The sequence below is a fragment of the Balaenoptera musculus genome, chromosome 19 (assembly GCF_009873245.2).
Source record: "Balaenoptera musculus isolate JJ_BM4_2016_0621 chromosome 19, mBalMus1.pri.v3, whole genome shotgun sequence".
In the NCBI taxonomy this organism is placed as follows: Eukaryota; Metazoa; Chordata; class Mammalia; order Artiodactyla; family Balaenopteridae; genus Balaenoptera; species Balaenoptera musculus.
Window position 1 is genome coordinate 31,602,342 of NC_045803.1, and position 23,837 is coordinate 31,626,178.

The 23,837-nt window shown below is 40.1% G+C and overlaps 2 protein-coding genes across 4 annotated transcripts in view; both read left to right on the forward strand.

Annotated features, from left to right (window-relative positions):
• The first annotated feature begins 117 nt into the window (after window positions 1-117).
• NUDT21 (nudix hydrolase 21) lies at window positions 118-18,524 on the forward strand. 3 transcript variants are annotated; one of them, XM_036833927.1, is made up of 7 exons: window positions 118-388; window positions 3,372-3,572; window positions 4,436-4,499; window positions 6,846-6,935; window positions 11,677-11,752; window positions 12,415-12,529; window positions 13,826-14,109. In XM_036833927.1, exons 1-7 carry the CDS (start codon window positions 273-275, stop codon window positions 13,845-13,847), a joined length of 684 nt encoding a protein of 227 aa, XP_036689822.1. In that variant the 5' UTR covers window positions 118-272; the 3' UTR covers window positions 13,848-14,109. The 3 variants fall into 3 exon arrangements, with proteins under 3 accessions (XP_036689822.1, XP_036689820.1, XP_036689821.1); XM_036833925.1 differs by lacking the exon at window positions 13,826-14,109 and adding an exon at window positions 13,408-13,811 and having other exon boundaries at window positions 129-388; XM_036833926.1 differs by lacking the exon at window positions 13,826-14,109 and adding an exon at window positions 18,302-18,524 and having other exon boundaries at window positions 130-388.
• Window positions 18,525-21,607: 3,083 nt separating this feature from the next.
• Window positions 21,608-23,837, forward strand: part of AMFR (autocrine motility factor receptor) — a 40,639-nt gene continuing 38,409 nt past the window's right edge. The window contains exon 1 of the mRNA XM_036833353.1: window positions 21,608-22,049. Within this exon, the coding sequence (XP_036689248.1) occupies window positions 21,783-22,049 (267 nt within the window). The 5' untranslated portion in view covers window positions 21,608-21,782. The remainder of the gene's footprint in view (window positions 22,050-23,837) is intronic.

Sequence of the window (23,837 nt, forward strand, 5' to 3'; positions counted from 1 at the left end):
AATCTATACCCGACTTACCAATGGGAGCTCCAGATATTGTGGCCATCCCAGCAGCGATTGGATCAATGTTGCTCGGTCGGGTAGGCCACCGCCTCTCTACTTCCTGCCGCCAGAGACTCCGGCTGCACTTCCGGCGTGCGTACGCCTCCTCGGGCGCTTTCTTGTTAATGGCGGGCGGCGGCTGCTGAGTGGGACGCAGATAACGGCTGCCCGCACAGGGAACGTCTCCCTGCCTCCTTTTCCGCTCGCCGCTAGTGCCCGAGCTCGCCAGCATGTCCGTGGTGCCGCCCAATCGCTCGCAGACCGGCTGGCCCCGCGGGGTCAACCAGTTCGGCAACAAGTACATCCAGCAGACCAAGCCCCTCACCCTGGAGCGCACTATCAACCTGTAAGTGCGGCCTGGCCCTCGCGCGCTGTCCTGTCGGCATCCCCTTCGTCGTGAGCGCCCCTAAAGACTCCAGTCCTCTCCTTCTGGCGCGCCCTCGGGGGACTCCGCTTCTTCTACCTCCAGCACCACGGGGCTAGAGTCCTAGTTGAGAGGGTTTTCCCTTTTCTGGAAAGATGGCTTGTTCCCATGCCCCTACATTCAGTCATTGTAGGAAAACCCCATTTGCTGTGAACTCATTCTTTCCTCACCTCTCCAGAGATAAGCGGCCGCAAACCGTGGTGTTTATCCTTCAACATTGCGTGTATGGCATCGTTTTGTGTGTTTTTATTTGGCATGAGTGGTATAACGTAGCATCGCTTTTGCAGTTTTTGCTTTGCTCTAATAGTAAGCTTTCTAGATCTAGCTATAACGCGCAGGTTTCGTTTTTTTCCTCTGTTGCTTTATTGCGTTTCAGCTCCTGAATACACATTTTATTCGTCTGCTCAGGGCTATCTGGCTTCCCCCTATGCATTCACGTGTCTTCCCTGCCGCAGCGACAGCATCCAAGCGCCCAGGAGGGCCCAGCTTGGGAGGGGGCTGGGGCTTTCATTGTGGTTGGGCTTTCAGACCGTGGCGAGGACCAAAATATAGCTCCAGAGATCCCATTGCGGGCTGCGTTTATTTTCAGCATCATTCTGTTTAAGCTCTTCAAGCCATTGCATTTCGAAGCCACTCTCAAAAGTAACCTCGCTGTGACAGGGAATTGACATTCGGGCTGTGTCTTGCTCAAGAAATTATCAGTGTGCTTTTTTTTCTTTTTTTTTTTTTTTTAATCAATCACTTATGAAAGTTTGTGAGGCACTGTGGTGCTGACCCTAATGGAAGAAAACGGCCAGTTTATGCTGGTCAGTATTTAAAGGGTGCAAGGATTTACTGATATTGGTGTTTGGGTAGGACACTTTAGGTGTTTCTCTATTTTATATTCAAATAAATGAACTTTCTTTCCTCAAAAGTGAGTTGAAATTGAAAAGATGGTTATTGTTGTTTTATTTGACAAAACAGGTACTGGAAATTTAGGTAATAAAAATGTTGGGTTTATGAAATCTGGAACTAGTAGATAGTATACAAGTTAATATCTTTAACTATTACACTAACATAATAGCATTTTAATTTCCTATGATGTCTTTAGAAAAATCCTCATAATATTCCCATGAAATGGGAAAGGCTAAATGTTCTTTTAAAAAATGTGAAAGCACAGCTTCTGGATTACTTTCACTGGTAATTAGAACTAGGACTCACAGTTTTCCCTTGATTTACCTTGATTATTGGATCAGTTTGCATCAAGCCATTATATGGAACTAACGGTGAAAATGTTTTAATTTTTGCTCCATTAAAGTTATGGGTTAATGGATTTGCAGTACTTTTCCTCTCCTATATAAACACAGTATTCAGAAATGATTGTGTTGTGAACTCAGTTCACGTGGGTGAGTTATGGTCTGAATTGAAAACAAGTTCTCTCTCCTCCAATATATTTTATTAAGGAGTATTGTATGAGATATTGCATGAATGCTTACTTTGTAGCCGGCACTGGGAGTAATGCTGGGTATACAGTGGTGAGGAAGTAAGGTGTAGTCCCTGCTTTACAGAGCTCACGGTATGATGGGAATACTACAGATGTGTCTGGGCTGGCACTCTCATTTCACAGCTGAAAATTCTTACATTTCATCTTGATGGCATCTCTTGATGGGAGAGCTGGCTTTTACAGTAGAGATGTGTTATAGCTGTCTTTAATTCTTTCTAACTCAGGTTGTGAGAACTAAATGTTAATACATATAAAGCATTTTCTTTTTAATTGCAGGGCACACAGTGCTGTGTGGGATTGCTGCTGCTAGTGATGAATATGTTAGATTTAGCATTGAGTCTACTGGGGAAATTCTTAAAATCTTTAAAGCATCTTGGAAATAGTTCATTTTAGTTATTTTAGAGCTGCTTCACTTATGCCTAGAATTTGGCCTCTGGGATTAATTAAAGTAATTTTTTAAGTTTTGGCAACCTTGATTTGTTTCCCTTTCAAGAATAACTAAGTGGATTAGTTATGTGGTTGTTGATTTCTAATGCAAGGTGTTTTGGTAGACTAAATGCATTGGGGACAGACAGGTGTGGCCAAAGCATTCTTACTCAAAGGCTTATAACCAAAGGCTTCTTATTTTAAGTCTTATGATCGAGGGGTTACAAGGTAGTACCTGTGATGAAATATAAATATGAGTTTTTAAACTATCTTTAAGGAAAAAATCTTACTAGGTAAGAAGAAAACTGTCTTCAATATAAGTCGTATTTTGAATTCTTGATAAAGGAGGAGAGAATATTCGGATTACATCTAGTGGGCGAAAGATTCAAATGAGGGGAAAGGAAGAATAAGGATACTGAATAGAATAAATGCAGAAGGCTAAAAGACTTAGAAGGGGAAGAAAAGTTCATCTGAAGAAGAAAGGTACAAGAAAAGTCTGAAGATAGTTGACTGGGAGAAATAGAAAATAACTGGGGAGATGATGGAAAGTGGTGGCTCAGCTTGTAGAAGAAAGAGAGATTAGCCATTAGCACCCATAATTAATAGAATTTATGATTAGATTAGTAGAGGAACCCAAGGGCGCATTAGCCAGGTTGGCAGTGTTAGTGTAGCATCCATGATCTAAAACCAGAGGATTACCAGTTACTCAGATAGCCACTCCTCTAAGCGTTTAAGGGCTTTAAGGATACTGTCATCTGTGCTTGAAAGTTCAAGTATGAAGTAGCAGCTTGACCTAATGAAAACTCTGGCCTTAGAGTCCAAAGAGCTATATTCTAGTCTCCGCTGTCTTATTAACTAGTTGTTTAACTTTGGACATATCCTATTGTCTCTGAGTGTAATATATAAACTTTTTACCATGGTTTCCTTATATGTGATTGGTATCTGTCCTGGTAAATTATGTTCTACAGTTCTCTGATGTTTGTCTTTGGATCACAGGTACCCTCTTACCAATTACACTTTTGGTACAAAAGAGCCCCTCTATGAGAAGGACAGCTCCGTTGCAGCCAGATTTCAGCGGATGAGGGAGGAATTTGATAAAATTGGCATGAGGAGGACTGTAGAAGGGGTTTTGATTGTCCATGAGCACCGGCTACCCCATGTGTTACTGCTACAGCTGGGAACAACTTTCTTTAAACTGTAAGTGTCATTGGAAATTAACAACTTTTAATAGGATTGCTGTTCTCTGCAGCTTTGGAATACAGTTTTAGCTTTTAGTCATTTATCTCAACAAACACTGCTGTTAACGGAGTCTTTAGAAAGAGAAACTCAAAAGCATTTTTTTCTCCAGTGCAGTGCTCATTTATTGCCTAAGTACAAATCTGCATGTTTCTGTGTATTGTTGATGTTAATGACTGAGCTTGATAGGAGCCCCATGAAACAAATGAGTCTAAGTTCAATTTCTAGGTGTCTTTGTAGCATTACTAAGAACAATTGATATTATTTCCTGCTTAGGATGAATAGTGTTTCCTATTCTTAAAACGGGTTACGTTTTTATAGATAATTGTTTAGTTTTCTCATTTAAGCTCATAAATCTCTCAATACGTGTTTAGTCCACAACTATTTGACCAGATTGTACCAAAAAGAGAGTTCTCAAATACTTAGTTTGGAAATCTTGAAAAATACCCCATTCTTCAGATCTAGAGAATGTGGGTCCATTGCTCTCTGGGCGTTTCTCGACTCCATTATCACCAGATAACTTCCAGAGAGTCAAGATTGGGATGGACTGGTTTCCAGCAATTATGTGATGTTTATGTTGTGGTACCTATTTTGTTTATTTGAAACTAGGGTTTGTGTACTGTTAGTCTGGCAACTTAACATTATGAATTCAGTTTTCTAGCACATTCTCCCCCTCCATTTGACATTTGTTTGCTTTGATTGCCTTATCATGTGATACTGAAATGTGTTATGCAGTTACTTGATAGAAATAATTATTATTGTGTTCTTCCTGTTGTCCCAAAATTGTATTAAGTTGAAAGCTGAAATTCTTAACCTTTATACAGACCTGGTGGTGAGCTTAACCCAGGAGAAGATGAAGTTGAAGGACTAAAACGCTTAATGACAGAGGTATTTTTCTATTTAACCACTTTAATGGTTTCATTAATGCTCATTTAAATATCGTTAACTTAATGCATAATCAGGTTTTTTTATGTCTTGAAAAGGATGAATTTATTTTAACTATTTAGTTTCAATAAATAAAACTTAAACCTGAGAGTGTTAGTACAATGTTTATTTTCTGCAAGTTGAATTTATACTTACTTTATCTTAACATTATTTTACATTGATATCGTAGATACAGCAATAATGGTTAATAAAACAACATTTACTGAGTACTGACTGCTAAGCACTTTAAGTGCTTTACATGCGATAATTCCTTTACTCATCATAACAGCACTAGGAAGTGGGTACTATTATTAATCCTGTTTTACCGATAAGGAAATTAGAGCACAGAGAGTTCAAGTAACTTGCTTGATGTTATACAACTAGTGTGTCGTGAAGCTGGAGATTTGAATGCAGGTAGTTTTATTCCAGAGTAGGTGTCAATAGAATTTTGACAAGGGAATGATTCCTGTTACATACCTGTTTTCATTTTTGCCCATATCTTTTAGGCTTTGCCCAAGTTGTGCTACTTCTTAGAAGTTGTTCTAATGTCTGCCTCTAAAGACTTGGGGCCAAATGCGTATAGATGCTGGAGGTTTTTGAGATTGTAAGCTGTTTTCATTATTAAATATTTTTCTTTTTTAGCATGCAATCCCCCCACCCCCTTAGTTACAAAACTAATACATAGTCTGTACAACAGCCTTGGCAAATACAGAAAGTAGGAGAGACAAAACTAAAGTCACCTGTAATTCTACCACTTTGACCTATTGGTTTGTCTTTTTCGTATTTTTTAAATGCATTACAACTCTTAAATATTGTGCTGCATTTGGACTTTCATTTACATATGGTAGATTGAACCTACCTGCTTACCTCAGCTTTTTCTCAGAACTCTACCGACAAGTAGTAAAGGGGTTTTAGAAAGATAAAAATCCAGTAGGATTGAGGGAGTGCAAAATGAGATAGCAGCAAGAAAAAACTGTTAGAAGCTAGAAAGCAGATGAGGAAATCATAACTGACTTAGCCAAAACCTCAGCCCAGCAGAAGGGCAAGCCCAGGACCCAGCACTGTAGAACACCAGAAAGGCCAAGGAATTGGGGGTGCCTAGTGCCAGTGAAAGAGGGGGCATGCATGGACTGAAAACTGAATTGACTGGCAGTCTGTATAGGATTATTTATATACCTAGATCATCTTCCCCACTCTGTACATTTAGGCAAAGACTGGCTGCTGATTAATTCTCTGTAGAGATTGAATCAGAAAACACTAAACAATGAAAAAGTTGAGGAGGTAGGGAGAATACATGAAAGTTTACATCCTGAATAGTGAGACTTATAGACTTCTACCAGTTTAATGGAGGGACATTCTACAAAATACCTGACTAGTACTCCTCACAACTGTCAAGGTTATAAAAAATGAGGAAAGTTTGAGAAACTGTCACAGTCTAGAGGAGCCTGAGGAGAAATGCAAATATAATGTGATATCCTAGATGGGATTCTGGAACTGAAAAAAGGACTTAGGTAAAAACTAAGGTCATCTGATTAAAATACAGACTTCAGTTAATAAGGAGGTATCAGTATTGGTTCATCAGTTGTGGCAAATGTGCTATCCTCATGTAAGATGTTAAATGTAGGGAAAACTGGGTATGGGATATATGGGAAGTCTCTGTACCATCTTTTCAACTTTTCTGTAAATGTAAAACTGAGATAAACTGTATATTTAAAAACAAGAAGAATGCTTTTAAAAATAGAGGCAAATATTGGGGGAAAACAGCTAAGAGTTGAAAGTTATAGCCAGTGGGAATGGTGAAGTGGGACAGGGAACTGTTCTTTCTCATTATGAATTTTTGACCAATTAAAATATATAGAATATAGCTTTGATTAAAATAACCTTAATCTTATGTTATACATATTTATAGAAATGAAAATTGTGAATTTTGCACACTTATTTCTATAGATTGGTTAGATGGGTGATTTACAAAAGCTACAATTGATTCTAGAAAAAATTATTGTATGCCATTGTCTGGTGTAGGTAATTGATCACCTTTGGTTTTCCATGCATAGCAAGGGCATAGAACAGATGTGTTGGTCCTCCATGGTTATGTTGATGCTAGATTGCTAATTTTGAACAAATAGTGTGTCTTGGGCAGAGGGACACAGATAATAAATAATAAATTATAGAAAGGAAATCCATGTGGGAGGCATATTAGCCATTAGTCTCCATTAGGAGTGCTGCCAAAGATATTTTCTTCACTGAAGAAGGATATTCATGGCTATGTATATTTAGTTGTTTACTGGCTCTGTCATTTCTTTTTGACAGATATTGGGTCGTCAAGATGGAGTCCTGCAAGACTGGGTTATTGATGACTGCATTGGTAACTGGTGGAGACCAAATTTTGAACCTCCTCAGGTTAGTGTTCAGTTACATTTGCTGGGCATTTGGGGAAGTAGGAAGCTGATTTAATTCCAGCCATTTAAAAAGATCATAGTAGAATTTGACTTGAAATTTCCTTTCTTCCCTCCTTAATTTAAATTTAAAAAGCCAAGCATTTTTTCTTTTAAAGGAAAATTTCAAATATATACAAAAGTAGAATAGTGAAAGTAAACAAACCTCATTACCTATCATCCACCCCAGCAGTTAGCAACTCATGGTCAAACTTCACCAACCCTGTCCCTCCCCTGACTGCTCCATTCCTGCTGCCCTCATCTTGGGTTATTTTGAAGCAAATCCTAGATATAATTTCAGTTGTAAATATTTTAATGTGCATCTCTAAAAAGTAAGGATCTTTTTAAAAACATAACCACAGTACTACCATTATCATACTAAAAATAAATAATTTCATAATATCATTAAATGTGTAGTCACTGTTCACATATCCCTGATAGTTTCAAATTTTATTTGTATAATTTGTTTGAATTAAGATAGTCTCTTTTTTTTTTAATTTTATTTTTTATTTATTTATTTTTGGCTGCGTTGGGTCTTCATTGTGGTGCGTGGGCTTCTCATTGCGGTGGCTTCTCTTGTTGCGGAGCATGGGCTCTAGGCGCGTGGGCTTCAGTAGTTGCAGCACACGGTAGTTGTGGCTCACGGGCTCTAGGGTGCACCTGCTTCAGTAGTTGTGGCACACAGGCTTAGTTGCTCTGCAGCATGTGGAATCTTCCTGGACCAGGGTTCGAACCCGTGTTCCCTGCATTGTCAGGTGGATTGTTAACTGCTGCACCACCAGGGAAGTCCCTAGGATAGTCTCTTAAGTCTCTTTTTCTTCTGTAGGTTGGCTCCCTGTCTTTCTTTTTTTCCTTGTAATTTATTTGTTAATGGAGACAGGCCATTTAAAGTCCTTAGTGTTTCCATTGCTGATTGCATTCCCCTGTTATTATTGAACACATAGCTTTCTCCTCCATGTCCTATATAAATTGGTTAGTTAGATCACGAGACTGGATTTGGGTTCAGTTTTTTTGCGAAGGGGGTACAAGGCTTGTCATAGGTGGTATATTATTTATCTATTGCTGTATACGTATTTTCCCAAAACTTAGCAGCCTAAAACAACAGACGTTTATTATCTTAGTTTCTCAGGGTAAGGCATCTGGGAGCTGCTTAGCTGGGTGGTTCTGTCACCCAGCTAAGTTATGGTCAAGTTCTTGGCCGGGATTGCATTATCTCAAGGCTGGACTGAGGCTGAATTATCTGATCCCAAGCTCACACATGTATTTGTCAGCATACCTCTCAGTTCCTCCTGGGCTGTTGGACTGAAGGCTTCAGTTCCTTGTTGGCTGCTGACCGAAGGCCTCCCTCAGTTGTTGTGAGAGCATCTCCATAGGGCAACTCCTAGTAAGACAGCTGGCGTCTCAGTCTGTTATAACCTAATCTTCGCAGTGACATATCATCACTTCTGCTGTATGCTATTGGTCACACAGACCAACATAGTACATTGTGGGAGGAGATACCATGAGACAGGGATCATTGAGGGTGATCTTGGAGCCTGGCTACCATGGGTGGTATTGTTTACTTCCATCAGGAATTTTCTAATGTCTGGTTGTCTCTTCATAATGTTAGTAGCTCATGGGTAATAGTTTCCTAGATCTATTAATTCATCAGGATTGTGTTCCTTATGTAAAGAAAAACTTACCAATTATTTGTTACCCTGAGGTATAGTTTGTGTAGGAAAAAATAGATGCTTCTTTTCCTCTACTTACCGGTGTTCAGAAGAATGAGTTAATTTCTTAGCATCCTCCAAAGTCATGACTTTATTCAAAAAAGAGAGTAAGACAAAGACTTGGGTGCAGGTAATTTGTTTGGGATGTGATCCCAGGAAGCAGCAGAGTGCAGGGAAAGGGAGACCAGAAGCAGCAGCAGTTCTTTTTTTTTTTTTTTTTTTTAAAAGGGTACGTAATTGATCTTATTACAGCTATGGGGAACTGGATTGATCCTGCTAAGGACCATGGGGAACCACGTGGGATGCACCTCAGAATTGTCTGTTGGAAGGATGGAAGGCCAGGGACTTCCATCCCCCATTGGATGAGGGTTGTAATAACTCCCTTGCACTTTCATGTTGAGACCTATCACTCGTTGAGAGAATTTCCAGGGCTTTGGAAATGCTTTGAGGCTGAAAAGCAAGAGTGGGATGTTGGAGGCAAGCAAGGGAGCTTTTTGACACTTTAAAGCACAGCCTCCCTGAAATTTGATGTGGGATGAGAAACTGATGAGAAGCACAAAAAGCATCTCTTTCGGTGACCTTTTAAAGTGTTGTTTGACCTAATGGGTTTCAATATATTTGATGTGTTTTAATCCATTGTAATGATTGATAATGTTACTAATGCTCAAATTTTCCTATCTTTGACTAATGGGAGCCTTTGTAAGTTGGATCCTGAATTCTTCTGACAAGGCTCTATGCCTTTGGTAACTTCTTTGCATGATAAGATGTTCCAGGTCAAGAATTAAACAAAATATTAGCCAAGCAGAAGACTGTTCTGTTTGTCGTCTTCTGACTCTGGTGTAGCTGCAGGAGAGGAAGAGAAGGTGCTGTGGAAGCTGGTGCTCACGCTCACTACCCGAGAATTGTCTTGGCGTTAGGAAAGTATAATTTCATCTGGAAATAGTGAAGTTCCTGGTCTAAAGATAAATAGAACAATTATTTTTTTTTTTTTTTTTAAACTATGAAACTTTTTTTTTTTTTTTTTTTAATTTTTATTTATTTATTTATTTATTTATTTATGGCTGTGTTGGGTCTTCGTTTCTGTGCCAGGGCTCTCTCCAGTTGCGGCAAGCGGGGGCCACTCTTCATCGCGGTGCGCGGGCCTCTCACTATCGCGGCCTCTCTTGTTGCGGAGCACAGGCTCCAGACGCGCAGGCTCAGCAATTGTGGCTCACGGGCCTAGTTGCTCCACGGCATGTGGGATCTTCCCAGACCAGGGCTCGAACCCGTGTCCCCTGCATTGGCAGGCAGATTCTCAACCACTGCGCCACCAGGGAAGCCCTAGAACAATTATTATAAACCTTTTTTGGTTTCTTGAACATTCCTTGATCTAACTGGAAAATGCTCAGTAATAATACCAACATTTTCCAGGCTACTTTTCTGAATACCCTTATTCACCTCCCCTACCACGGTTTTAGGACAGTTCTCTTAATTCACTGAACCCTAAGCTTGACTCTGTTAGTATAAGATATGACATAAGGATTGTGTGTTTATTTAGTAAATTTAGGGTATTGGTTAGGTGTCAGTGGGAAGAGAGCATCACACCATGTCCCTGGTCTTTTTGTATAAAGTGCAGTTGGCTTAAACACCAAGATGAGGAATGGAAAAGAAAGGCTTAAACGAAAAGGAACATATAGCCTCGAGTAGAAGAAAATTGGGGTAATGCTGGTCACTGGTTTGGCCATGGTTTGGGAACTTTTGTTGTATGTGAACCACAGGTCTCACTGAGCTGTTCAGGCTCTTCTCACTTCTTTGTCTCTCTGTTGCTGCCAATGTGCCTGGTTTTCATGATAGTGTAGGGTACCTCCAAAGTCTAGGATAACTGTCTTGCTTCATTATACCCTAGGGATAGCTCTGGTACATAATTATTCTAGCCAGAGTACTGGTTGGGTGCCATTGGGACAGCATAGTGGGAAATAACATAGGCTTTTGTAGTTAGATGAGAGTTGGATAGATTCAGTTGAATCCTGGCATCACTGCTTAGCTGTATCATCGTGGGAAAGATACTTAGCCTCTCTGCACAAGTTTCTTACATAAAATGGGGGTGATAATACCTCCTTTTGGCAGCCACTGTTTTTATCCTCCTTTCCCATTATGCCTATTTTCAGCACTTTTTAATTCCCCTGTCCTCAAATACTCCAAAAGAAAAGTAGATTTTTCTGAATGTATTATGGGGAGATGTAGGAGAGGTTTTCATTATATGCACACAGTAGAACAAAAAGAAGTCTCTATCTTAGACTTTTAAAATTCTGTGTTAAAATTCTTCTTTCTCAGGTAGCAGCCTTCTCTCTCTGATTCTTTTCATCCCTTTAAATTCTTCAAAATATTTTCTCATTTTTCACAAGCAATTTGACTTTGTCCGGCTGACAAAGACGGCTCATCTGGTGTTCCTGCAGCATGTGTCCCATGTGCGTGTGTGGTTGTTGTGGGGAGGAATGTCCTGTTAAATACCTCACGGGCTGTATTTAAACTTTTAATATAGTAAACATGTCCACATCAGGATTCTAGAAAATTTAACTTAGTAATGATATATTTTTAAAAGACAACTTTTATTAAAAACATCAATATCAGACTTCATTGTGTTTAAACTTCTCAAGCAATAAATCCTATGTGTACACATTTAATTGTCTTGAACAGTTGAATGGTTTACTACTTGATATTTTATATTTATTAAAGCATTTATTTATTAGTACATCTGTTAGGTACCAGATCCTGGTAAAGGGAAGACTAGAAAGGATTCTTCTTCTCCAAGCAGTTTACAGTGTATTGGGGAGTAAACATGTAAGAAATAAATGAAGCCATGGTATACATGTTAATATTGTGTTGGGGTTATGAGAACTTGGTCTCAGAGGGCTGATATTTGAGCTTAATGTCTGAAACGGGAGAAGTTGGTCAGTGGAGGCATGGGAGGTATCAGGGATGTCTTGGCAACTACAAATTATTTTCTTGTTATTTTAGTATCCATATATTCCTGCACATATTACAAAACCTAAGGAACATAAGAAGTTGTTTTTGGTTCAGCTTCAAGAGAAGGGTAAGTTATTTTGTTTTTGAAGGCAGCCATCTAAAAACTTCTGCAGTGTAATTTCAAGGATACTTCCATTTGTGTTTTTCCCAAGTTCCTTGAATTTGGGGATTTATCGTTAAACTAAAAGCACATACCATTTTTATACAGAATTACCTAGTTTTTCTTGGATCTACCAGTCATGTTACAGGGAAAAGTAAGTAACTAGAGTCTATAGTACCAGATTATAGTATTTTTAATAACTGTTTAGCTGCTTGTATTGATTTTCACATTGTGATAAACTGAAAATTTTAGGAGACAGTTGAATTGATTTTTTTAATATAGTCTTTAGCTCTGTTGTGCATATTAACAAATAATTACTCCATTTTTTGATACTTTTAAAATGGAATTCAAAATAAATTAGAAGCTGAGGGGTCTTCTCCCCCTTCTCCCAGGGCCAGCACTCATAAGGTGCTCTTGGTTGTTAACAGCATAGATCTCTTTAGAGAGTCAGTTTCAAAGTTGTGACTATGAACTTTGCTTAAAAGACACAACCAAAGTGTGTTAATGAGAGTTATCTTTTTCCTCAAAAGTTTCTCAAATGTAAAATTGGTTATTACTTTACTAGTGAAGTAGAAGCAGTGATTATACAAGAAAATATAGAAAATGAATACTGTTTTATCTTATTTTAGCCTTGTTTGCAGTCCCTAAAAATTACAAGCTGGTAGCTGCACCACTGTTTGAACTGTATGACAATGCACCTGGATATGGACCCATCATTTCTAGTCTCCCCCAGCTTTTGAGCAGGTATGGAAAGTTGGATGTTTTGTGGTTGATTAGTCTAAACTGCCAGATTTAAAATAATCCAAGCCACTTGAGGAGGGACAGTTCATAAATTTTGGTCTTCAAGGAAACTAAGACAGTAGATGGATCCTTAGGTCTTGTGCAGATTAAGCCAAAGATTAAATATGACTGTGTCCTCAGACCCGAAGTTGCAGCATGACATTCTGGTGTTTGTGCATCTATTCTTCCCCAAATCTGATATTCTCTACAGTTAAGTTTGAAGTCTTCATTCAAAGAAGAGATGGTAAAATAGTAGTCAGCAATGTATAATAAATATGAGGATAATAAATATGATGGGAGTTACATATATAAAAATGTGGAGAATTGAATCTCTAGGTGTAATACATATTCTCTTTCCATTTGGAAATCTATTCAGGCCCAAGTTGGGGCATGTGGGATTAAGTCCTGAATTTTTACATGGAATTTGATTTTTTTTTTTTTTTTTTTTTTTAAGGCAGATGGAGTGATGAGAAGTGTGTGTTGTTTTGTTTTTTAAATTGACTTGTACTGGTTGAGGTCCTTGAGTCAATCAGAATAACATAGTGGTTAATAATATGGATTCTACAGTCAGGGTTTGGATTTGAATTCCATCTTCATTGCCTCCTGGCAATGTGACCTTTGACAAATTATTATACCTGTTTCTTTATCTGTAAATGGGGATGGTAGTCCCAGCTTCACAGAATTGTGAGGACTAATGAAATAACAAATATAAAGTGCTTAGAATAATGCCAGGCACCTGGTAAGTGCTTAATAAATGTTAGTTTAAAAACAATTTCAGTAGTGGTTTTGGCCTTCTATGAAAGCTTGTTTAGTATGAAATTGGTCTTTCTATCTTGGCACAGAAATCAGACTTCATCTTTTGCTCCTCTGCTTTGGTCTGCTGATGGGTTACACGTTGAAGTATGGGATATGAAAAAAGAGTCATATTATTCATTTATTTAAACACTACCTATCAGGTAACAGGAATTGTGCTGAGTGGTCAGAATACAATGAGGTATAAAAACTTTTCCTTCCCTCAAGGAAAGTGGATAATTAATCAAATTTACACTCTTAAAAGTTTTTTAAATTGTAAGTATTCAGCGATACTGTTATTTAATGTGTAAGATGTGACAGGTGGAAGAAAAGGGTGTCTCTCTGTAGAAAATGCCCAAAATGTCAAGGGAGGGTTGAAATGTCCAAATAAATTTCTTTATCAACTAAGGTAGAAACTATGTTAATAATACTGTTTTTAATAAAGATATTGTTCTTTTTGAAATTCAGGTTCAATTTTATATACAACTGAATTCCTGCGCAGCAGAGAAGTAAGGGAAGCCGTCTCTGTGAGCACAGCTATACACAGTGTAGAATAAACATGCTAGAAAAGTTTTTTTGGTTTTATCTCTTCCCCAGTCCCTAAATTACCACCTACTTTCTGTTGTTTGAATAGTAAAGTTAATATGAAAAACTCGATTGTGGTGTAAACAAATGTGATAATGTTTAATTTACTTTTGGTTCTACTCATACTTTTTTTGTACAACATTAAAGAAAGTGGACTTCTTTCTATTTGTTTTTTGTTGTTGTTTTGTTTTTTAATTTCACATTAAACTTGTAAAATTCTTACAGGCAAGGACTGCTTTTCCCCCACTAAGCAGGTGAATGTTAAGAGACAATGGCAGGTTTAGGTCAATAAAGTTTGTGGGACCCTTGCTCCGATACCATTCTTGGGGGTATACTCCAAGACCGTGTTATAGATCTTTGTGATGAGGATCTTCTGTTACTTTTGGGAGCTAGATTTGCTCGAGTGAGTCCAAGGTGCAACTCCTGTACCAGTTTTACACTCTTAATGAGTTGTATTACAGCAGAACTCCCAGTGTATTACTGACTAGTACATTTTATACCGGTATCACCAGATCTTACTTCACAAATAACAGATCCTAATTAAACAGACGGGAAACTATGAAAATTGACTAGGCTGGGGAAAGTTTTGGGCATTGGTATAAAAAGAGAGAGATCCAGCGCTCATTAGAGCCCTCCCCCATAATGCACAAATTCCAACATTTGTGCTGTTGGAATTTATGTATCTTAGTTATTCTTACAACCGTGGTAAAATGGTGATCTGTGAACGTGAAAGAAGTTTTAAAAGTGGGTCTGTTACGTTTTGAACTCTTGGATTGTAAAGTTAGTTATTTCAGTTGACGTGAAGTTACAGTGAAAGAGATGAAAATTTGGTTTTAACAAGTGACACAAAGCCTTTTCAAAAATATTTTGGAGTAATCTGAATCAGAATTAGATTTTGTCAGCATAAGAGAAAAATACCAAATTTAAAAATCTTTTAAAAACACTGCTAAATTAGGATCAAATTTGAGGGAATTAAAAAATAAATCTTAAGGCAAAAGAGTTTGCTGGTCGTGTTATTGCTTAATGGTATATTGTGTATGCCTTATTACAAATGATTGACTGTAGGTTTAATGTAGAGGAAATCTTATAAGATGCCCCTACTTAAAGAAAAGAGATTGACACAGTTAATGTTTTTAATAGATAGAAATGACCTTTTGGTTAGTTGTACGTCTTTATGGTACTGACCACAGGGCTGTTCTGAATATTGGGTGATGTGAAAGATACATCATACATTCTTCCCTATTTAGACTTGAGAAAATCAGACCAAGAGCAGTTGAGCAATTATATTTATAAACATTCAAGTTTATTTAGTTGAGGTCCTGTCAAATCTTCACACAATTACGTATCTAATAGTGACTATAGCTGTGCCCATGCTTAGTAGTAGGTGAGCTCCGGTCTCCAGACCAAAAATGACCAGGGATCTCCTTTGAAAAAGCCCCTAGTTTTGTGGATAGTCGTCCTCCTTCAAGTGTAACAGTCCTGCCCTTCTGGTTTACATTCACTTGTTTCTAACTTAACTGTAATTTTACTGGTGAGCTCACTGATGAATCCTACGAGATTGGGGAAGGCAGAGATGGAGATGGCTCGATCTACCCACCTTCCATGATGTTGCTGGAATCCAAGTGAAAAGCTGCAGTGATGACTTGCAGGTGTGTTAGCTCCTGCCATTTGGGGAGAGTGAGGAGAGGCAGACTTTTTCTTGGTGTGATTTATAAAGTGCTGTCAGTAAGGAGTGTTTGAGTTGAAGAGTCATCTGATTCGAGGCCACTCGTGTCCTTTTGTAACTTAAGCTTTGACCTAGAAATTCTTTCTTGAGCATTACTTCCCAGTTGTATAAGTGCTTGAGTCAGTCATCCATACCCTGGGACTTAAGTGAGAAAAACAGTAAGTTGGCTGAGTTAGTAACTTTGGAATATAATAGATCTGGTTTTGAGTGTAAAATTCATAACACAAACACAAATTTTTAAAACTTGTATTTGAACTGGTTAGTTATAGTTGTATCCCAGTGCTCTCTTGTTAAGTTTCCTGATGAAAATAGTAGAACTAGGGAAGTTCAGATTTGATGTATTCCATTAGAAAGAGGGTACAAGGGTACTGTTTAACACTTCCGTTAGGTAAGTTCTTATCACACTTCTTCAAGAACCAACAGTCTTAAAATGTGCATTCCAATTCTCTACACAATAAATACTGACTAGTTTTTAAATGAACTCTTGATTAACTTATATTTTTGAATGCCTTCTATGTTCCAGGTTTGTTTGTAAATGAGAGCCCACTTTTGCATTGTATAATTACAATATATGCCGTGTTCTTTTCCCTGAGTAATCTAAGTAGTGAATATTCTATATAAGACTACTGAATGGCATTGGAAAATATTCAGTAGGTTGAGGGAAAAACTAAAAGTTTTACGCAAATGTTTTAAATCATATTTAGGATTGACATCCCTTTGAAGAAAAGTGAAATCTATTTTTTTCTATGTGATGAAGACTTGTGATTTTTTAAAAGTAGATAATACTTAAAATAGCATTATGATAATTCTGTGTATGAATTTGTACTTTTAACAGTAGTTAAGACTTTTTACTTTTTATCATTGTCTTCCTTTGTAATTAGCATTGTATGGTTCAGTTATTTTTTATATTTAAGGGTTCTGTTAAGTTAGCATTTTATTTGGATAAAACATACCCAAACTAGCCAGTCTGTTTTCTTACATGGTTAATTAGAAGTGAGAGGTAGAGGTCCTCCAAATTCAGCAGGCCAGCAGGCAATCAGTTTAAAATTCCCTTTCTTAAATGGTGCAACTCTTACACTCTCAGGTTTTTAATGACTTCATTTTTTGAGATGAAATTCTTGGAGTACCTTTTCCATGTTGGAGTTCCTCAAACATGTTTTCACTAGTTCATAGTGTTTGGAACAGTATGTGCCCATCACTAAGACTGCTTCAGAGAGTGCAAAATTTTGTACGTCCCATTGTCATAGAAGGCTTAGTGGGTTTTGCTGTAATACAAATCAGCTTATATAAGCATGAGGTTTGATTTCCTATAATTATTCCACATGTTTTACATTACTTATTATTTGGGTTAAACTGGACTCATTTGAAGCAGTTTGCCTTTGCTAAATACGTAATGAGAAGCATAATACTGTAATTTGACTTGAGCCATAAAACACATTTTAATATTAGCTTATATTTATCTAGCTTGTTTTTGTGAAAAAACTGACTAAAACCTAAGTAAATCTAGATTAAGCCAGTTTAGATGTAATTTGTATTTTAGTGATGGATTGTATTGTAAGACTAGAGCTAAATTGAGAAAATGTATTATGTTCTGTTAAGGGAAAGAGCGGCGCATTTAAAAACTTAAACTTTGGTTGCTGTGTTCACATCATAATGTACAAGCATCATTTATAGTTTGGCTTTGAGAATTTCTCTGGCATTAAGTTTATAGAAAAGTGTATAAAAGAAACTGAAGTTTTGGTTATATTTTTATATTTGTAAAGTAAAAATTTGATTAAAATGGTCACTGTTCTTTTTTTATTTTATTGTCATTTCAATAAAAAAAATTAGAATGACTTTGTGATTTTGTGTGTGGCTACTAATCTTAGCGTGCCATTAGAAATCCTGCACGGTTCTTTTTCAGTGTCACTGGCCACAGGCCATTACATTAGGTAAGAGACAACTTGCATAACAGCAAGGGCTTGAAGACCTGTGACATCCATGTTGCCCTCCCCTTGCATTCCTCCATTGTGTGTTGGCAGTTGTCTTAGGCAGATTCAGTTTCCTGCAATGTGAAAGGGTCATTGGATTTGGAACCTGAAGACTGGCATTTAGAAGTTGCCATGCAATTTTGTTAACTGTGTTATATCATTGGGGACTCAGTTTCCAAAGAGAGTATTGACTTCAGTTTTTTTTTTTTTTAATCAAACTTGCTTGGAGGTCATGATGTGCTTTGACACCATGCTTGCTACTTTTGTAATATTGGGTTGGCCAAAAAGTTCACTTGGTTTTAAGTAAAAATAAAAAACATTTTTCATTTTCACCAAGAACTTTATTGAACGATGTATTCCTTAACTGAATGAACTTTTTGGCCAACCCAATATTTTGCAATTTAATTTCATTATTGTAATAGAAACGGTTTGTGAGAATATATGTGTAATAAAACCATAGCCTTGAGACTTTATATCTGAACAAAAGTTGAACAAAACTTGATACAGTTATTGCAGAGTTTTTCTGAAAATTTTACTACTTGTTTATAGCAGGCACCAAAGAGCTATGAAAAATTGTGAAAGAAACGCTAAAAACTGAAATGTTCCCATTAACTTACTTTTTTCCCTATGAACTTGAGTTTATTATTTTTTCCCCTCTGCTAGATTTAATAATGGAACATATTGGTCCAGCTAATGAAAACACAAGCAGAATTCCATGGGAGCACAATGAAGGCTACTGGATTAGATGATGAAGTTCAGTTCCTAGGCTGCTGAGAACCTTAAACAACACCCAGACTACTCAGCGTTTCTCACGGGATGGTGAAAATCAAATGAGGTCATGAATATAGAAGGCTTTTGGATATTTTTAAAAATGAGAAGAGCAATAATGTATCTAGATATGAATCTTCACAACTCTGGTTTGTCTGAAATGTTATATTTATTTCCTTTAAATCAAACCAAATCAGAGCCCCCATCTCACAAAATGGCAGGGAATTCAGTCTCAGTCATTATTGGGAATAGGGGACCTACCCAAAGTCATACGAATCCAGAAAGCATAAATGGTACTCTGAAATGAAGGTGGGGGTGGGGAGACCTCTAGCTTCCATCATGGACTCCATGGATATTTGTGCAAGCTGAATTAGCTTCTTAAGTCTGGTTCCATTGCCTCCCTGCCACACTTGAGCCTTAGGATGCAAATGATGCAGGTGGCCCCTATGCCTATGGTCCAGCCTTCCTGGCCACACTAGTATTCATCCCCCTGAGTCTGGTCACCTTTCCCACTCCTATCACGATGTAGGATGCAGTACAAAGAACCAGGAGCATTGGTTGACTTTAGAAGGTGGGTTCTGTCCTTGAAAAAAAAAAATCCTTGAGGGAAGGATGTGAAAAAGCCTGGCTACCTTCTTGGAATGGGTGAGGACAAAATGTTGGCAGAACAAATACTAATTATCCCAGTAAGATGTCCAGATGCAAACCTTTAAGATCTTTTAAAATGCAAATAAAAAATAACCTTATATAGTTAGGTTAATGTCACCTATTCTCATATTGAATCTTCAGAAATTACAAGCTTCTAAAAGTATAATATTTAGACTGTAGTTTTTATGTAGTCAGAATCAAATGTTAAAAGTTGCTATTAAACACAAAGTCATTCCAGGAAACAGGCTGCCTAAAGTTTTAACACTTAGAAAGTAGTGGTTCTCTCAAAATATAACTCAGAGTATAACACTTTGAATTCAAGATGGTGGAATATTGTACCTTAATAAGGACAGATTTATTAACAGTAGCCCCTTTCTTATGGTGACAGGACAGGTTTGGTATATGATATTTTATAACTATTGTGGCTTGGATTGAATTTGGATAGTTGGATAGTGTGGTTTAAAATTTATGGGGGGGCTTCCCTGGTGGCGCAGTGGTTGAGAATCTGCCTGCCAATGCAGGGGACAAGGGTTCGAGCCCTGGTCTGGGAAGATCCCACATGCCACGGAGCAGCTAGGCCCGTGAGCCACAATTACTGAGCCTGCGCGTCTGGAGCCTGTGCTCCGCAACAAGAGAGGCCGCGATAATGAAAGGCCCGCGCACTGCGATGAAGAGCGGCCCCCACTTGCCGCAACTGGAAAGAGCCCTCGCACAGAAACGAAGACCCGACACAGCCATAAATAAATAAATAAAATAAAATAAAATAAAAGAATTTACCAAGTTTAAATTAAAAAAAAAATTTATGGGGGCTCAGATAAAGTAGAACAGTTACTTCTGTGGAAAATCACTATCCTTTTTTCCATATAAAACTTTAGTTATCAATAAAGTTGAAAGTTTAGCATTTTAATCAAATGGCTGCAGGTAGAGAACCAAAGGGAACTGAAAGTTTAATCATATAGATCTCATAAAAAAGCGTGTGTGTGTGTGCACACTCGTCCTCCCCAGTAAAAGCCAAACTGTTGTGTTCATCACAGGCCCTTTAATAGGATGTTTCTAAAAATTACAAATTGGATAGTAATAACGTTGAGCTGAGCGATCTTTCGTTTTCTAACAAACTTTTAGAATTAGAATATTAGGTATGAAAGAGACCTTGAATATATTTTAGTCCTTTTCTTTTGAAAGTTTGTAAGATTCAACAAATATTTGCTGAATACCTACTCTGCATCAGGCACTAGTACAGGCCCTTGGGGATACAATGAGGAATAAGACCCCCAAGGTAGCACTTTTCTTTGGTAGTGCTTTTCTTTCTTTTTTTTTTAACAGCCTTATTGAGCTATACTTTACATATTTCACCATATAAATATACAATTAATTAAAGATTTTTAGTATATTCAGAGTTGTGCCACAGTCACCACAATTTTAGAACACTTTCGTCACCTCAAAAGGAAATCCATGTTTAGCTTTTATTATACTTCAGTTCCCTCATCTCCCTAAGGAACCATTAATCTACTTTCTCTGTCTACCTATGTTTTTGCTTGTGCTGGACATTTCGAATAAATGGAATCACACTATGCGGCCATTTGTGTGGCTGCTGTCACTTAGCATGTTGTCAAGGTTTGTCCATGTTGCAGCATGTATCAGTACTTAATTCATTTTCATGGCTGAATACTATTCCATTGTAGGGGTTATCACTTAGGTATCCATTCATCACTTGAGGGACATTAGGGTTGTTTCTACCCTTGGCTATTAAGCATAACGTTGCTATTGACATTTCTGTGCACATTTTGTGCGGTGGTGTGTTTTCATTTCTCTTGGTTATTTACCTAGGAGTGGAATTGCAAGGTCAAATGGTCACTCTTAGGTTTAAACTTTTTGAGGAGCTGACAGACCACTTTCCAAAATAGTTGCACCATTTTACATTCCTACCTGGTGTATGAGGGAACACATTTTTATTTCCTGCTAAATCAGATTCGTTTTAGACTCTGCTGGAGGTTACGAGTAAACAGCAGAAACTTTATTTGCGAGGAATTTAAGACCGTTGGTTAATTTTCCTTCTATGGGGTCAGGGCCTCTATTATTCCCTAAGCACCATCTCCTCTTTCAGCCACCTAGGAAGCTCCTAGGCCCGCAGGGGGTGCTCCGGGGTAACCTGCTTAAGGGGGAGTTCAAGGAAACAAGGGAAGGGACAAGTGGCCGGACGCCCGGTGGTGGGGGTACCCACGTCCCGCGGATCGGCCACGCGGCCAGGGCTCGACCGCTCGTCAGCGCCGTCGGGCCTGAGTGACGCTTGGGCTCGGCCCCGGTCGGGTGCCCTGTGCGTCCGCGGGCCAGGCCGAGCTGGGGTGTCGGCGGAGGATAATGCAGGGTTCTGGGCCCCAGGGCCTGTGGCCTGGGCCTTCGCCAGCCAGGCGGCGGCGCGACCGATAGGGGCGGGGGACGGAGGCCGCGCCCCCGCGCCCGTCCCGCCCGCACCCTGCTGGGGGCGGCGGCCCGCCCCTAGCCAGCCGAGGCTCTTCCGCGCCGGCAGGGGCAGCAGCGAGAGCGGCGCGGGGCGGAGCGGCGCGAGCGGCCAGGAGCGGCCCGGCCCGGCGAGGCGGCGGCGGCAGCGGCGACGGCGGCAGCAGCGACGGCAACGGCGACGCCAGAGCCCGTGGGCGCCGTTCGCGAGGCCGCCGCGGCCCGGCCGCAGCGCGGGGAGGCCTGGGGGCTGGAAGCCGCCGCTGCCGCCATGCCGCTGCTCTTCCTCGAGCGCTTCCCCTGGCCCAGCCTCCGCACCTACACGGGCCTCAGCGGCCTGGCCCTGCTCGGCACCATCGTCAGCGCCTACCGCGCTCTCAGCCAGCCCGAGGCCAGGCCCGGGCCTGGGCCCGCCGAGGCGGAGCCGGTAACGGCCCCGGTGCAGCCAGACCCGGCCGCGCTTGTCCGGCCGAGCACCGGAGGACCCCGGGCCCGCGACGTGGCCCAGTACCTGCTCTCGGACAGCCTATTCGTGTGGGTGAGCGAGGCTGCCGGGCCCGCCGAGGAGGAGCGGAGAGGAGCCGGGCGGGGGATTGTGGGGACCGCCATGTCATCCATTATCTGTGGGGGGCGTGGCTGGGGCCGGGGTCCCCTCCCCCCGGGACCCCCGAGAGCGAGGCCCGGGGGGCGGGGCCCCGCCCGCGTGCGCGCCACCGAAAGACCCGGTGAGGGGTTGGGGGGGTGGCTTTGGGGTCGTGAGGAGGGGCGGGTCCCGAGGGCAGGGTCGCCTTTGAGGGCCTGAGGAAGGGACTCTGGGACGCGGTTGGGGAGGCGCAGGGGGCGGGGCGCAAGGGGACGCGGCCGGCCGGGGAGGGTCAGGGCTGGGGGGGGGAGGGGGGAGGGGCTGGGGTGGGTTGTGGGGAGAAGTAAACGATGGCGGAGCAGAGTTGGGGTTCTCAGGGACCACCGGGAAGGAAACAAGGAGCCCTCAAAGAGCGGGTTGACCTGGGAGGCTGGGACCGGCCAGTCAGTTACCCCGGCTATTTTATTAAACTGTGGAGGGAAGTTGGAAGGCTTTTCGGACTCTGTCAGATCCGGAAATGTTAACAGGTTTCCCATGAAGAGAGGGAAGAGACAATTCGGATGTTGAGCATAGGAGAGTTTTAGGCATCTGGGTGTGTTCGGACATTCCTGTTTGGAGAGAGGCCTTTTTTTTTTTTTCTTCTGTTTATTATGTGATTGTCCTCTTTGGGTAGAACAAACACACAAACTGTGCTTCCTTTCCTGCTGCTTTTACCTGGTGATTCATGAAAGTTTCCTTTGATGTCTGAAGGCAGCCAAAACATTCGGAGTCAAGAGGTGTCTCTCCATTTGAACTCAGGATTTCTCCTTTTAGTGATCCATTTTAAAACACGGTTTCCAGTTTGTCTGCCAGTGTAAGATAAGCAGCATTTACAAGGCATAAATGCTGGTTTCACTTACTAGAACAGATAATTTCAGGCGGGTAGATCAACAGTATTTTGGCTTAAGAGCTTGGCTTCTACCTTGGCCTTTGAATGCCTCACGGAAACCCCACGGCGATCAGAAAAGTTGTTCCAGGACTGAAGTCTGTTCCTTGGATTTGCTGTTGTGTCTTGGGTCCAGAGTCTTGTCTCCTGTAAATTCCCGTTTCGGGGTGAGAGCCGGCTGTAAGTGACTGGGATTAATATTCCAAGTATACAGAATGATACACAACTCATTTGCTATAATTAACCCCGCTGTGCTTCATCAGGAAGCAGTGGGATTTATGAACTCTCTGGGTGTGGATCAAGTCTCTTGGTCCTTCTGATGAAGAGATGAGTAGAAGGCAGTGAAGTGTGAAGTTCCATTCCTCCACTGCTGTGTAAAGCTGAACCTTACAGTACAGAAGAAGGGAGAAGAGAAAGAATTCAGCCGCACGTCTCTTGTTTAATTTCTATTAAACATAGATTTAAAAAATCTATTTTTGCATTTCAGTTGGCAGGTAAACTGTGATGTGAAGAGTGATTTTGCCAGATGTTGAGATTATAATGTAGTCATATATATATATATATATATATATTTAAGTATAAGGTACAAATAAGCCTTTAAATGGAACTGCTATAGTATTTAACAACTACTAGTATTGTTTAATGATCTCCCTGCCCCCTCCCCAGAGTTTCTTTTTACAAAACTCATGTTCAAATTCCAAGGTTAACACCTCTTCATAAAACATTACATAAAGCCTGTTGATTTTCTGTGAAAATTATTACTTTTAAGAAAATTTCCTTTTCTTCCCAGCTTTTTCAACAGAGGTCTTGCCTCATGC